We start from the raw sequence: 13,255 nt of genomic DNA, 5'->3' as shown, positions 1-13,255 counted from the left end.
TTGGAAGTGGTTATAAAGAACTTATGACGTGGTTAAAGGTTTGTGCAGTTTGAAAAATTAGCTTTTGAGGCAGCCACCTGAACACTTCTCACGTATCACCGTGCCATGAACTGTCAGAGAAAAGGTAGTGCAGTCCTGGGGAAGGCAGGAATGCTGCCTGGATATTGGCTGATAGAGAAAGGAAAAAGCCATAAGTCTGGAATGCAGTGGGAATATGAGGCTTAATGCAGAGTTTTCACTTGAGAGCTTTAGGTAGTTCCCTGCTTGAGCATTGGATTGAGGCTGTACCACCTTATCTTGCATGTGGGCTTGAGTCATTTAACATCTCAAACCTTCTACTCCTCTTCCTACAAAAATTAGAAAAGCAATCCAGGGCAGTAGACATTGCTATTTTTAATTCATTTGCTCTTTCTGGATGTACTGGGAGACTGAAAGTGATCCCCAGTTTTTTCTAGGTATATTATGACCCTTGTAGAAAGGGCCATAAATATACAGCATTGCAAAATGTATAAAAAGAAATACCCTGGTTTTGCCTGGAAGGATGAAAAGTCCAGCAGGAGATCAGGGTTCTTCTACAAAGTATATGAAACAAAACTGGGGGAAGGAGAGGAAAAGTTTTATAGAATCCAGAAAGCTGAATGCATTTTTTGGTGTAAGGTTTAAGTGCAGTAGGATGGAAGTTATTACTTTAGCAGGCACTATAGTAGTACTGTTATTAGTATTTCCTTTTGATCCACTTATAATATTCCTTACATTATAATAGAGTTTGCAGCTTGCATTTTAAACATAAACTGTGGAGAATTTTATACCATGAAATCCTGAGAGATAAAATGAATACATAAAGCTGGACCATTCAGAGCCATAGCCTGTGGAAGACAAGCATTAAAAAAAAAAAAGAAGAAAAGATCCTTAAATAACTGTTTTTCAGATTTGCAGGCACATTTGTTTGGATTTTTTAGTGTGCTTCAGTTATGCAAGAAAATGAACGTGACAGTCCTCAGTTGCTTTGACAAGGATAATTTCAGAAACACTGCCCCATCATTCCACAGTTTGGCACCTTCTCCTTCTTTGTTGTAATGCATTTTTTCTGAGTTGGCTTTTCTCAGCAAAACTGCCTGTTTGTCAGGAGATTTTACATGTGTTCAGAAAGGGATGATGAAGTGGTGTGGGCTGGGTTTGGTTAGAATAGCAGGTTTGACCTGGTGACTATTTATTTTTGAAGTCAGGGAGTATTTCGTCTGTCAGCACAGTGGAGAAGTTTGCAGGATATTCAGAATTAGATATTTTCTCAGGGCTTAATCACACTGGCCAGATTGCTGCCTCCTGAAGCTGCTTCCACACCTAACCTTCTCCTAAACATGAGGACTCGAGATGTTTTTCTAATCCAGTTGACCATTAGTGGTTTTGCATTCAGGTTTTTATTTGCTTTTGAAATAGCAACTAAAATTTGAACAAAGGTTGGAGTTTGGGTCCAGATTCATCACTGTCTGCACTGAACATGTCACAGTAAGGCAAGAGCAGCTGTGAGCAAGAGCTGTGACAGCAACAGGGACCCTCTGGCTGAGGATACCTGCAGGGGATTGAACCTCGGGCTCTGCTTAGGGACTTTGCAGGGACATCTTTGCTCCTTCTTGGGGACCATATAACTTCCCTCTGGGAAAGGGACTCCACAGTTCTGGAGTCTCTACTGTAATGTATGGGTGCCAGGAGCAGCTGAGTGCCAGAGAGAGGTTTCAAGGAAGTCTCTCTCTATGGAGAGACCCCAGGCCACAAAATGGCAACAAAAGCCGTCTCCTGCAGTGTGCCCTCTTCTTCCCCAGGGGCTGGGGAGAGCTGCACGTGCAGTGCCAAGGTCTGGCTTGTCACGGTGATGCTGTTCTGCTGCTTTCTCTCCACTGGTGCCTTCTTCCAGCATAAACAAGGTCTCGGTTCCTAACTTGAGTAATGGGTGGGGATGTGCACGTGTGTGTTGGTACATGTGTTTGTATGGCATGTTTGGGGAGAGAGGAGGCAACAAGTCAGCAAAAGCCCTTCAGGTTTTCTTTTGCATGCTTAATAAAGAAGTTACAAGAGGGCATATTCCCAATTTCTTTTCAACTTTGTAGATCACCTCCAGTAGACAGATTGTCTCGCAGACCACTTCCCCTCCCCTTGGCGATCAAATAACATTCCTGTGGTGACTACAGCAGTTGCTTACATGGAAAAATAACATTAGGAAAGTATTTAATGTATTTTTAGCTGTCTTTAAATGCATTTTAGCAGCTGGAAACAAGGGGAGTTAGTAGCACGTGACCTGCAAGCTCTCCATAGACCACCACCAAGTGTGCAGAACGTCTCTGCTGGTAAAGAGACCCCAGGCTGGAAAATGGTGGGTAGGGTGGTCATCTCTAACCTATATGGTCACCAGAGGTCAGGCTCAAGGGATTACCTCAATTTTTGTGGGATGTAAATGATAACAACTTGATAAACAACCACCGTGACTAGGTCCTTTCTTTTCACTGATCTGAGTCTTGGAAGATTTTACGAAATCTTGTTTTGATATGTTTTCAAAATACCTATGACTTTTTCAAAAATCTTGAGAAGATTTTAGAGGTTTGGAGTGGCTAAATATTCCAGCTGTAGAGATTAGTGAATAGAGTGCAGCTGAGGGAGGCAACAAGCAAATAAATACTGCTTATTCCATCACTCTGTGATTCAGGAAAATCTTGAAATCCTTGTGAAGAGCAAACCTCTCATCAAACATTAGTGGGAGCTTTTCCTGAGGGAAGACTTTCTCTGAGCTGAGGGCTTGCTCTTTCCTGTAACTGCATGGTTGCTAAACCAAGGAACATCCTCTCTGGACCGTCTTCCCTGGGCCTGCTCCATTCCCAGTATAGCACCCCCACCCAGGACCCTCATGTTGGGCTCCCCAGCCACCCAGTCCACAGCAAGCACGTTCATATTTCTGGGAAAAATATACCCAGCAGGTGGAAGTTCAGTACTATTTTTACTATTGCTGGTACAGTGAATGTAAAGAGCATGATAATTGATTATCTGGGACAACAGAAATGCACAGGAACTAGAATTTCAAGGATTAGGGTCTCCCCGAGGATTTCCTTCCAGTTTCAGTGAAAGGAGAGATAACCTTTGTGGTGGAAACGGAAACAGAGCTTTCAGTTCCCATCTGCAGCCAGCCTCTGGAGACAATAGCATTAAGGGTGATGTGAATTTCCTCTGTTCATCACCACGGGACAGGAGCCCCGACGCAATTATCTGCACTTCTATAGCAACACTATTCAGCTCCTTGCAGCTTATTCTCTGTCCTAGCAGAGACATTCAGCTAATGCCTGCTGCCTTGAACGTGTCTGGGGGTAACATTGCCATGTTTCATCTATTTCAAAGGACATTTATGGAAATTAGGTGGCAATTTTATCCCAAGTAAGCAGACTAATATTCTGTCACTCTGCCTTATTCAAGTGACTGTTGCTCTTAATGTTAGGTGGTTTTGGTTAAGTGGCATTAGAGTTTTGTGGGCTAAGCAGTAGGATTTTGTTGCAAATGCATTGTCCCGTTTTAGTGGAAGCTTTGCATTAACAAGTTCCATCTTAATAAATTATTTGGTTCAACCTGCCTTGTGACTTATACTATCCTAAGATCCTGCCCTTAATATTAAAATGTAAGCACAGATTTCCTCTCCCAAGGCTAAAGCTGCATAAAAAGACTTGCACTGAAGCTAAGGAATCCTCTGTCTGGATCAAGATAATTTTTCTCTGAGAATAAGGAGAAGCAAATATCCACACTCTTTGGAGAGGAGGAAATTCTGCTGTAGATTGTTCTTCCTCCGTTGTGTTAAAAAAAGGAATCTTGACTGAATATATAGTCTGTTTCCAAACTATTGGCATCTTTCACAAATATAGGCTGGCTGGCTTACGAACAAATAGCACAGTTTCTGTAGCCAAAGATAGTTGTCATCATGCTCTTATTAATGAGTACACATATCTCTGAACATCAAATGCTGTGCTATTTTCAGAGATCCTTTCAGATCCTGTTTTCTGATTTGGTTTTTTAGATTTTTTTTTTCCCTTAGCCTCCTGCCATTTTCTTTCAAAGCTCAGTGGTAGAAAGCAGAGAAAAAAGGGACCTAGGAAAGGAGATGGTCTCATCTGACCAGCTTCCCCACATCAGGAGCTACTTCTTGTGTGTCATTCCTGGCAGATGTTTGCCTAATCTGCTCTTAAAAAACTCCAGTGATGGGACTTTGACAGTCTCCTTAGGCAATCTGCTCCAGTGCTTTGCTCTACCTGTCATTAAGAAGGACTTCCTGATATCTAACCTGCAATTAAAGGCCATGATTTCCCACACAACCCATCATCAGGCTGACCTTACAGCCCAACCACCTCCACCTAGTCAACTGCAGTTTCCTCACTAGATAGATCGTCTTTGCCAGCATCGCTCCCTGGGCAGTGTGCTCTGCTCTGGCAGTAGCAGTGAGGTGGGGTGGGGGTGTCTGTGTGTCTGTGTGTGTCTGTGTGTCTGTGTGTGTGTCTGTGTGCCACTGGTCTTGTCAAGTGTCCAGCCTGGTGTCCCAGGGGCTGGCGATGGGCCGGTTTCCCTCTCGGATCCCATGCAGCTGACGGGAAGGCGGCTGACTGCCAGTAGAGGGTATTGAATTAGGAGAATCAGTAAATCCCAGGAGAGGCACTGCCACAGTGAAGTTGCAGCAGTTTTGCACTGATAAAACTAGCAGTGCTAACCATGGTTCCAGGCCTCAGAACATGAGCTGATGTCTTTTCTTGTCCTGGAACAAAATGTGCTGTGAGAGCAGTTGTCCTATATTTTACATATATGCAATCTATCACATCTAGCAGTTAGTACATACATTTTTTGATGTGTGCATTCCTATAATGATTTTAGCAGTATTAAAGCATTAAAAAAAAAAAAATCAGAGTGATCACAGATTTGGCTTGGGGTTTTTTTTGCAGTTGTTTTCTTTTCAACAATAGCATCCCACGGCAGCCAGGCCTGATGGCAAAGCTGTAGATGCCAGCTTGCTGTGAGTGAGATGCTGGGGAACCGAGGCAGTCACGAGGTGTGCAGCAGTGATTGAGAGTGGGTCAGTGTAGGCACAGATGCATCACAATATTACCATTGCAAGATAAATTCTGAGCCACTTTTTTAATATGCTTAGAACAGTGATGAACATTGTAAGAGTGTTTCCTTCTGCAAAGTATTTACAACTGGAAGATAGTAGTAATGAATTAATGGAAAGATACTGGAAAATTAGGCCTGACTGCTCAGAATAGATGTTTTTTATAATGGAAACCAGCTAGCTAAATTAGGTGTATTTCTTCTGTCTGAGCAAATTTTGGCAGTATTTAGCTAAACAGATTTTGAGACTAGGAAATTTTAGCAACATTCAAAATTAAATAAAGCAAGGTTTAGACCAGTAGGAGCAGGAGCATGTTTCTGTCAGCAGGGGTGAATAACCTTTGTGTAGCTGGCAATTTTGGTGAGCAGGTCAAGTTCAGTGGGGTTTGTCTCTGTATTTTGACAGAGGCACTCCAAACACCCTGATATCCATTTCATTTTACAAGGTGTGTGCGTGCACCAAGACAAAGCTCCAGAGGGTCACTGGCAGGTTACAATGTGCCAGCCATCACATGCACAATGTATTGCATGGTGCCAAGATAAAATTTCAGGGGTCTGGGGGCACCAACAGCATTCAGAGCCCCACACAACACCTGTGCCCCACCAGTATCTCCCTGGCTGTCCCTCACTGAGCATCCCATTGGCATTGTTTTCCCAGGCTGGCAGGTCTGTTTCTATTTGTGCAAGACATTTTTAAGGCATTCATCCCCTAGATGTCTTCTAGATGACCTGGAAGAGCTTCAGTGAGTTGCCCATATTCCTTCAAGGAGGAAAGGACAAAATTTATTTTCAAAATTTTGAGAATTTTGAGGTGTGTTTTTTTTTTTTAGAAAATCCAGTTAGATTTGAACTTTATATTCCATGCAGCATGGAGGTAGATTTACTGTGTAAGAGAGCTTTTAGTTTCAAACTAATAATTGGAAGAATACGTTTAATACTTTGCCAATATAAAAGTGACTTCAGATGCTCAGGAATCCTCTTTCTTGTGGTTTTAAAGGAAAATTTTAAACATTTTTCACCCCACAACTATTGAGGGCATTGAAAGAAAATATCTATGAACAGTTAGGAATCATACAGAATAAACTTTTTTTCTACTTCCCTTGTTCTTGTAATCATCATCAATTTTAGGTACTTCCCAAAATACACCTTTGTACAAATTTTGCACTGTTAAAAATGGCATTTTCTGTTGGGCAAACTGTGCTCATGCCCCATGGCTGACAAGCAGAGGCCCGAGTCATAGCCTGCTGGAGTCAAGGGGCTTTCGCTGAGGTGCAGACCCTGCATGTTTTCCTAAAAATCGCCAGTGCTGTTAGCCCAGGTCTCCCCTTCCCCAGCCTGTCTCCTCGGGGACAGGCAGAAGCCTGTTTGAAGACAAACAAGTTGCAGAGCCTGCAAGGTGTAAATATCTTTCATAAATGCCAACGCTGAAAAGCCGGAGTGCCGGGCGCGTGACGCCCGGTGACAGGCAGCTCTCGCCGCGCGGGGGGACAGCGATGTGCCAGCTCTCGCTGCCACAGGCACTGAGGTGTGCCCGGATCGCACCTGGGCATCCCTGGGCACCCCTGCCCCGGGAGCACACACGGGGCAGCAGCAGAGATGGGCATGGAGCCGCTGCTCCTGGCCCCACTGCCCCTGCCCGCACCCCTCACCCCCAATCCGGTCACCCTGCCTCTGCCCTCCTCCTCTCCCCGGCTTCTTTGGGCAGGGGCTGATTTAAATAGGTTGGCAGGGAGCCAGGAGCTCATCATTTTAATGCAGTGTAAAATGGAATGTGCATAATTATATGCAAGCCATATGTGAGGGAGACAGCTCAGCTGTGAATTTTGGGAGGCTGTGAGAGGGAGAGAGTGAACAGTCAGGAATCAGATGAGATGGAGCGGAACGGAGTGCAAGTGTCACTCAAATGAACAGTGTAATGAGCGTATTGCTGACACTCCTCCTTTCACCTGCTTCTCCCTTTTGCTTTAACTCAAAAAGCAGAAAATGCTCGAGATGAGAAGGGAAAAATACTATATGCAAGCAGGATTGCTAATGGGCTCTGGTAATGTCTCCATTTAAACTTCAGCTTTCTTAATTAACAGTGTAGTTACAAATAACCAGTAACTTTTAATGCATCTTTGTCATTAAATATTTTGACCGCATTTGACTGAAGGATCATTGTTCTCACTCAATGATTGCTCCTTTCAAAGCTTCGCTTAAACATGGAGGGGGAATCCATTTATTTGTAATAGTATTACATGTAAATTATGAGTATGAAAGCTTTTATTTTTTTTATTTTGGCCTTACTGTTAAACTGAAAATACAAGTACATCATCTGGGGATTGCTTAAGCATGTCAAAAAGTTTAAACGAGTACATATGTAATGTAATCCTGAAAAATGCCATGGAGTAAATTGAAACCCTGAGTTACTCAGTTTCCAGCTCAAATATTTTATTTTGGTTTTGTCTTTTGTTGTTCTAATTATTACTCCACAATGAATTTGCATGTTCAATCTAAGCTATGTAAGAAAACAGCATCCCAGGTTCTCATATCTAAAAGGTGTACTGACTATTTAAAGAAGCTTTTTAATAATGTTGTATTTTGGGATTCCCGTCTGTTTTAATGATCTAAGCTGTTATGCTTTTAGCTATTTTTTTTCCTTCCATTATTTGTAAGTCCCTAAATAGGCCATTATATTTCCCTTCAGGCTAGAGATGAAGATGGACATGCTGAAAATTTTCCCCAGCAGCACTATGCTAAGGAAACTCCAAGACTTGCCTTCAAGAATAACTGCGAACTACTTGTAAGAATAACATACTTACAACAAGTCTAGATTGTTACTTTAGCACAGTGAAAACCGTTTTTTTAAAGGCTTTTGTTCATTATGACATACATTATGAAATATGACAGGTTTTTTTTTTACTGTTTTAGCGTTCTAATGCTAGTTCTGCTATCCGTGAACAGTTTAAGATCTCAAATTGCTTGAAAAATATCATATATTTGATGTCAGCACGTGAATGGCCTTGTCTTACTACCTTGTCTTGCGCTGGTAAATCAGGGAGAGCCATGCAGGGAGTGGCTGGTGATGCACGGAAAGCCCCCCACCCCTTCCCTCAAAGCACCCCAAAACTCACTCTCCCAACCACCTTTAGCTCTGCCTTGTTTTCGGGTGGCAGCGCTGCATTCTGTTCTGCCGGCAGGCAGTCCTCCCTTCAGAGCTCGCCTGTTCCTCCCCTTCATTACTGCATGCAACCCAGAGCATCCTTTCCTTTCCTCTCCACTTCTCTCCTCTCCATTCCTCTCCTCTGCTGTGGGGAAAGAGCGAAAGCCAGGAAAGCACTTACAGGGAGCCTGGAGTGTTTACAAGCCATAAGAGAGATGATATCAGCTGTGAAAGAATCTCTGTTCCAAGGCAGGGTTAATTCGCTGTTCATTTTAGCGTTTGCAGCTAGACGAGATTAAAAGCAAGCAGGAATGCCTATTATATTTCTATTAAATGAATCTGTTGGGACCTAATGTTCTTGATTAGCTTGCGAAAATTAGTGCTCCACCATGAGTTTTTCTGTTTGCCTAAAGTAAACAGAGGATGAATTGTCATACATTTAAAAGAGATTCATGCATGGCTTTCGAAAAGGGAGGTTTAGATACATCCGTAGATCTCTCCCTTGCATTCCCCTTTCTTCTCATCTGTACTTAAGTAAAATGTATCATTTGCCTAAATGGAAGTGTTTATGGAGAGTCAGTACACTGGGCTTTACTTTGAAACAACAATTCTTTTTTTCTCGTTGTAACCAGAGAAGAGGCAGTGCAGGAGCGAGCTGTGTTTTATCTGCATTAGAGCCCGTGCCTGCTCCCCCAGGATGCAAGGCCAAGCGCTACTCTGGGTGCCCCAGGTGCAACAGGCAGTGAAAGTCGAGCTGATGAGGCGATAACCCAGTGATGAAGTTGGCCTCCAGGTTCAGTCAGCAGGCCAGAGAAGCCCACAGCAGGAAGCAGCAGCTCAGGGCTGGTGGCCAGTCCCTGCTCCCCATGCTGGCCAGAGCGCAGAGCATCTTGGCCACACCTGCACTACTGGGCCTGTGCTCTCCTACCCCACAAGTTCCCTGTGCTAAGCCAACCCTTGGTTAGGTAAAGACAATGCTTTTTACAGCCACGGGTGTCACTTGGAAGCTTCAGTTTGTTACCAGTATAATTCTACCCAGCCAGAAGCAAGGTGACCCAGGAGCTCTGGTCTTGGTTCCTCTTAAACCCTTTGCGAAGTTCCTGGTGGTTTCAGGGTTAGCAGTGTTACATCCTAAGGAGAGGGGAGTAGACAAACACAAAGAGTGGTTCCCTGGTGTACTCATAATTCCTGTGCCAAATAAATGAAGCTCTTTCTTCAAGGCCATGCTTAATTACTCTGCTGCTAATCAGGCCTGACAAACCATCACAGCACCAAGATGCTCCCAAAGTCAGTAGGGCTTCTTGGTGCTGGAGAAACTTAGTAATAGAGACAAGATGGATACAAGTCCTGTAATATTTCCATTGAAAATCTGCTTTATATTTACTGCAAGCCATCAATGAACCAATTAACCCGCTTTGTGCTATTAAAATCAAGCATTCTTTTAATGCCCAGTTGCTTATTCCTCTATTAATACGCATTTAAGTTTTTGCTTTATTGTATCACCACTGTGTCTGGCAAAAGCTCAAGTCATCAAAGTTAGTCTTTCATGTGCTTTTTTGGACAAGTTTCAGTTCTTGTTTAAGGAAGTAATAAAAGCAATTTGTTATAGTTTTATTTTTCCTATGCTATTGGAAACAAAATTGGCAGGGATGTAATCTGCACTCAATTTGTATGTGGAAAAAATAGTAGGCAAATAATGAATATGTACCTCTGCTATCTTTAAAGATGTATTTTAGGAACTTTCAGTGAAAATATGATGTTGAGCCTAGGTGGGGGTGGTGGGGGAGCTAGTGTTATTTGTTGGAGGTTCTATGTGTTTCACAGAGAGGTAGTGTTATTCCTTCTACATTTTACTTTATGGAAACAATGCTTTATTAAAATATGCTCAAATTTCAAAAGTTAATTTCACCAGAACTGGCCATCAAGAAACCTTCTTTCTCTTGAAGGGTACTCCGTATTCCTTGAGAGAGGAGAAAAAAACCAAAACAAACATAAAAGAAAGGAGTGGGGACAGCAGATCCTCTAGAAAATATTTTCCCAATGGTGAAAACTTACCCAGAATCTAACAGCAAAAGTCAGATGCCGGCTGAGTGAAAAGACGAGATTTTTTAAATCAAAGAGAAACTGAGACTTGTTTATGCTTTTGAGAATGAGGGAATCCTTGGAGTTTTCTGAGGGCAGTTCAGAGTAAATAGAGTAATAGGCTGTCAGGTAAAATTGGAGGCTTCAGCTCAAAAATGCTTTCTTTGCTTTAGGGTTTAGCTGCCGTTTTCCAGTGAGGTTTGTTTCGGCAAAGGCAGGCTCCTCAGTTTGGGAAATGCTCATGCTGGGAGAGTGCTGCCAGCCAGGATCCAGGGCTGGGTTGCTGCTGCTGGGTCTGCATGCCAGGGCTCTCCCTCAGGAGCCAGGCTACACTGGCTGAATCTTAACATCCCAGGTCACGGGCACACACAGCAAGCTTTAACTCTTCAATACTTGGAGAGATTTTAAAGCATGGTAACATAGGGTATTGCGAAAGTAACATGGAGTATTACAAACTGTATGCTTTCTTCATTGCTTACACACCACAAGAGCAGATAATTTGATGAGGTAGAACCCAGCTTTTCTATTCGGTTTTTGTCTTTTTTGAATGTGAGTAAGTTTGATCAGAAATAGAAGGAAGAAAGGTATAATTTAGGCAGAGGAAACCTCAGAAGTGTGTTCAGTAGTTCTGCTCATTAAGAAAAGCAGTGACAGTTAAATATTTTGGTTAGTATAAGAAGCCATTTTGCAGTTATGGGATTAGAACAGGGAACTCATTTCCCAAACTAAATCCATATATGTTGTGTCCTGGGATTTGTTGTAGGGCACAAAACCCAAAGTGGTTAAGATGCTCTAATCAATGAGCAGATCAGATTTTCCTTGTGGACTTCCAGTATTTTTGAGAATCATGATGTCTAAAGTTTAGCTATCCATGCTAAATATCGGGAACGACATAAAAGAAATCTATTTTTAAAGAGCCAGGTCAGCATGATATCTTGGCCAGCCATCCATTCTTCTCCCATAGGCACTGCCTCGGGATTTCAATTTCTTATTCCATGAGTGGCTGGAAGCTTTTCTTTCAGACACATCTCTTTGTTTCCAGAAGGAAAAGGCAGAATTTAGTCCCTGCTGTAAGCTGATTGTCAAGAAACAGTACAGTCCAGCTAATAGTGGATTTGGGGAGAAAGATGGGATTAACTGCCGAGAAAGGGGAGGCTGGAGTGAAAAGGCCAGCAAGGAGCCCACAGCCCCAGCTCTAGCCGGATGAAATTCCTGAGCCATTGCCTAGAGAAAGGAAAAATCCATCTGGCACCTACCCAGGTTAGTCAGGGTAGGAAGAGTCATGCTTGGTTGGCTTTTAACAAAAGTGGGAAAGAAAAACCAGAAGTTCGTTCTTCCTCCCCCCATTTACTCAAATATTGAGTCAGGGTTTCAGACTGGCATGCTGCTGTATGAGGCAAGGAGGGTTTGATGGGTTAAAGAAATTAAACATCAGGTTGCTTTCCAGATAATTTGTTTATGGAGATGATGTGAGTACCACCCACTGCTGTGGGATTATATGTAAAGCAAACAAATAACCAAACAAAACATAAATATCCTGGGAAAAAAATTCATTTCCAGTCCTATACCCAGTTGAATCCATGCTTTTCCTGCAGAAAAATCCTCATCTTTTCATCTTTGAAATAAAAAAAGTCTGTTCCTAGTAGTTCTGCTCTGGGAGGATAAATTTGTGAATGCAGTATGAGATGAATTATAAATCCTGGTGCTTGGAAGCTATTATGTAAAAGACTCAAAATAAAACATGCTTGCTATTGGATTTAATGCAAACTCACCTACGGCTAGTTATCTTTAATCATTGACAAAAAGAAGCAGAGAAAACTCTGAAAACACATCTACAATGAAACATGAAATGCAAAATGTTCTCTTATGAGCAAAAGGCTTTTGGGGAGGCTATGGCAAAGCTGTGGTGAGCCAGAGCTACCGCTGATGCTTTGCTTGAAGTCGTGTCACTGTGCTCTGCTGTTCCAGCGCTAGAGGCAGAGTCAGGATAAGGGGCACCCAGACAGGGCAGTGGGGATGCGGGCAGGTTAACTTCAGAATTATGGCACTGGCATGTGGGAAAGATTTCGTACCTGCTAGACTGATATTGGAAAGTACTGAGAGTGTTTGTGATCAGATGAGGCTGATGGGTTTTGCTATTGTAGATGAGTTAAATGTAAATATATGTATTGGTATCCTTTGAAGGCCGTGAGAGTTTTGGTTTCAGAAAGTGAGGCTTAAATTCATTTTTTTTTTTAAGGTGCCTGACCTGCTTACGGTGCCCCAGTGTCAAGCAAAATTGCTCCCTGTTAGTGCCTGAGCAGCAGCAGAAAATACCTCTCAGTCCATTTAAAATCACAGTGCCTCCAAAAAAGGACTGAATTAGGGAGAAATAGCTTTGCTTATTCCATCTCTTGCCTTTACACCCATTTTGTGTCTCCTGCTGTCTCCTTATTCCTGGCAGAGTGGAGAGAGAGGAAGAAGTGCACTTCCCCCTGTGCTTTTCCTGGCTCTTCCCTCTTGGGTGCAAAGCAGCGGAGGGAAAGGGAGAGCACTTCCTTCATTCTGGCCAAGGATTGGAGATGTGCAGGGCTTTTGGCCTGAAAGCTGGAGCAGGAGTGCTGCCTAGCAGCTCTGAGGGGTGCAGGGCCACATCTAGCCTGTCAGGTACAGTCCTGTGGTCAGGAGGAGATTCTGTCACCTTGGAGGGGCAGGAGAGGAGAGGGGGGAGAGACCTGTGACGCCTTGTGGAGTTCCAGATCATAGAGCTACTGAGCCTGCTGAGAATTTAAAACTTCCACAGCCATGTTTAAAAGCTGCTTCTGCATCAATCGATGTTTGTCTCACTGCTGGTACAGTTTTTTGGTGGTTTTCTGATGGATTTCATCAGTTTCTTGCCTCAGTTTGTCTGAGGGCGACTGGTAG

At 43.0% G+C, this 13,255-nt stretch overlaps 1 protein-coding gene across 2 annotated transcripts in view; it reads left to right on the top strand.

Moving 5' to 3' along the window:
• The window catches only part of SOBP (sine oculis binding protein homolog), a 111,023-nt gene that overhangs the window by 55,275 nt on the left and 42,493 nt on the right, over positions 1–13,255 (top strand). Inside the window, exon 5 of one of the 2 annotated variants that reach the window (XM_059842338.1) lies at positions 7,814–7,909. The exons of the other annotated variant lie outside the window; for it this stretch is intronic. Within the exon in view, the coding sequence (XP_059698321.1) occupies positions 7,814–7,909 (96 nt within the window). The remainder of the gene's footprint in view (positions 1–7,813; positions 7,910–13,255) is intronic. 2 annotated transcript variants of the gene reach the window in all.

The sequence above is a fragment of the Haemorhous mexicanus genome, chromosome 3 (assembly GCF_027477595.1).
Source record: "Haemorhous mexicanus isolate bHaeMex1 chromosome 3, bHaeMex1.pri, whole genome shotgun sequence".
Classification (NCBI taxonomy): Eukaryota; Metazoa; Chordata; class Aves; order Passeriformes; family Fringillidae; genus Haemorhous; species Haemorhous mexicanus.
This window is presented reverse-complemented; position numbering and strand designations above follow the sequence as displayed.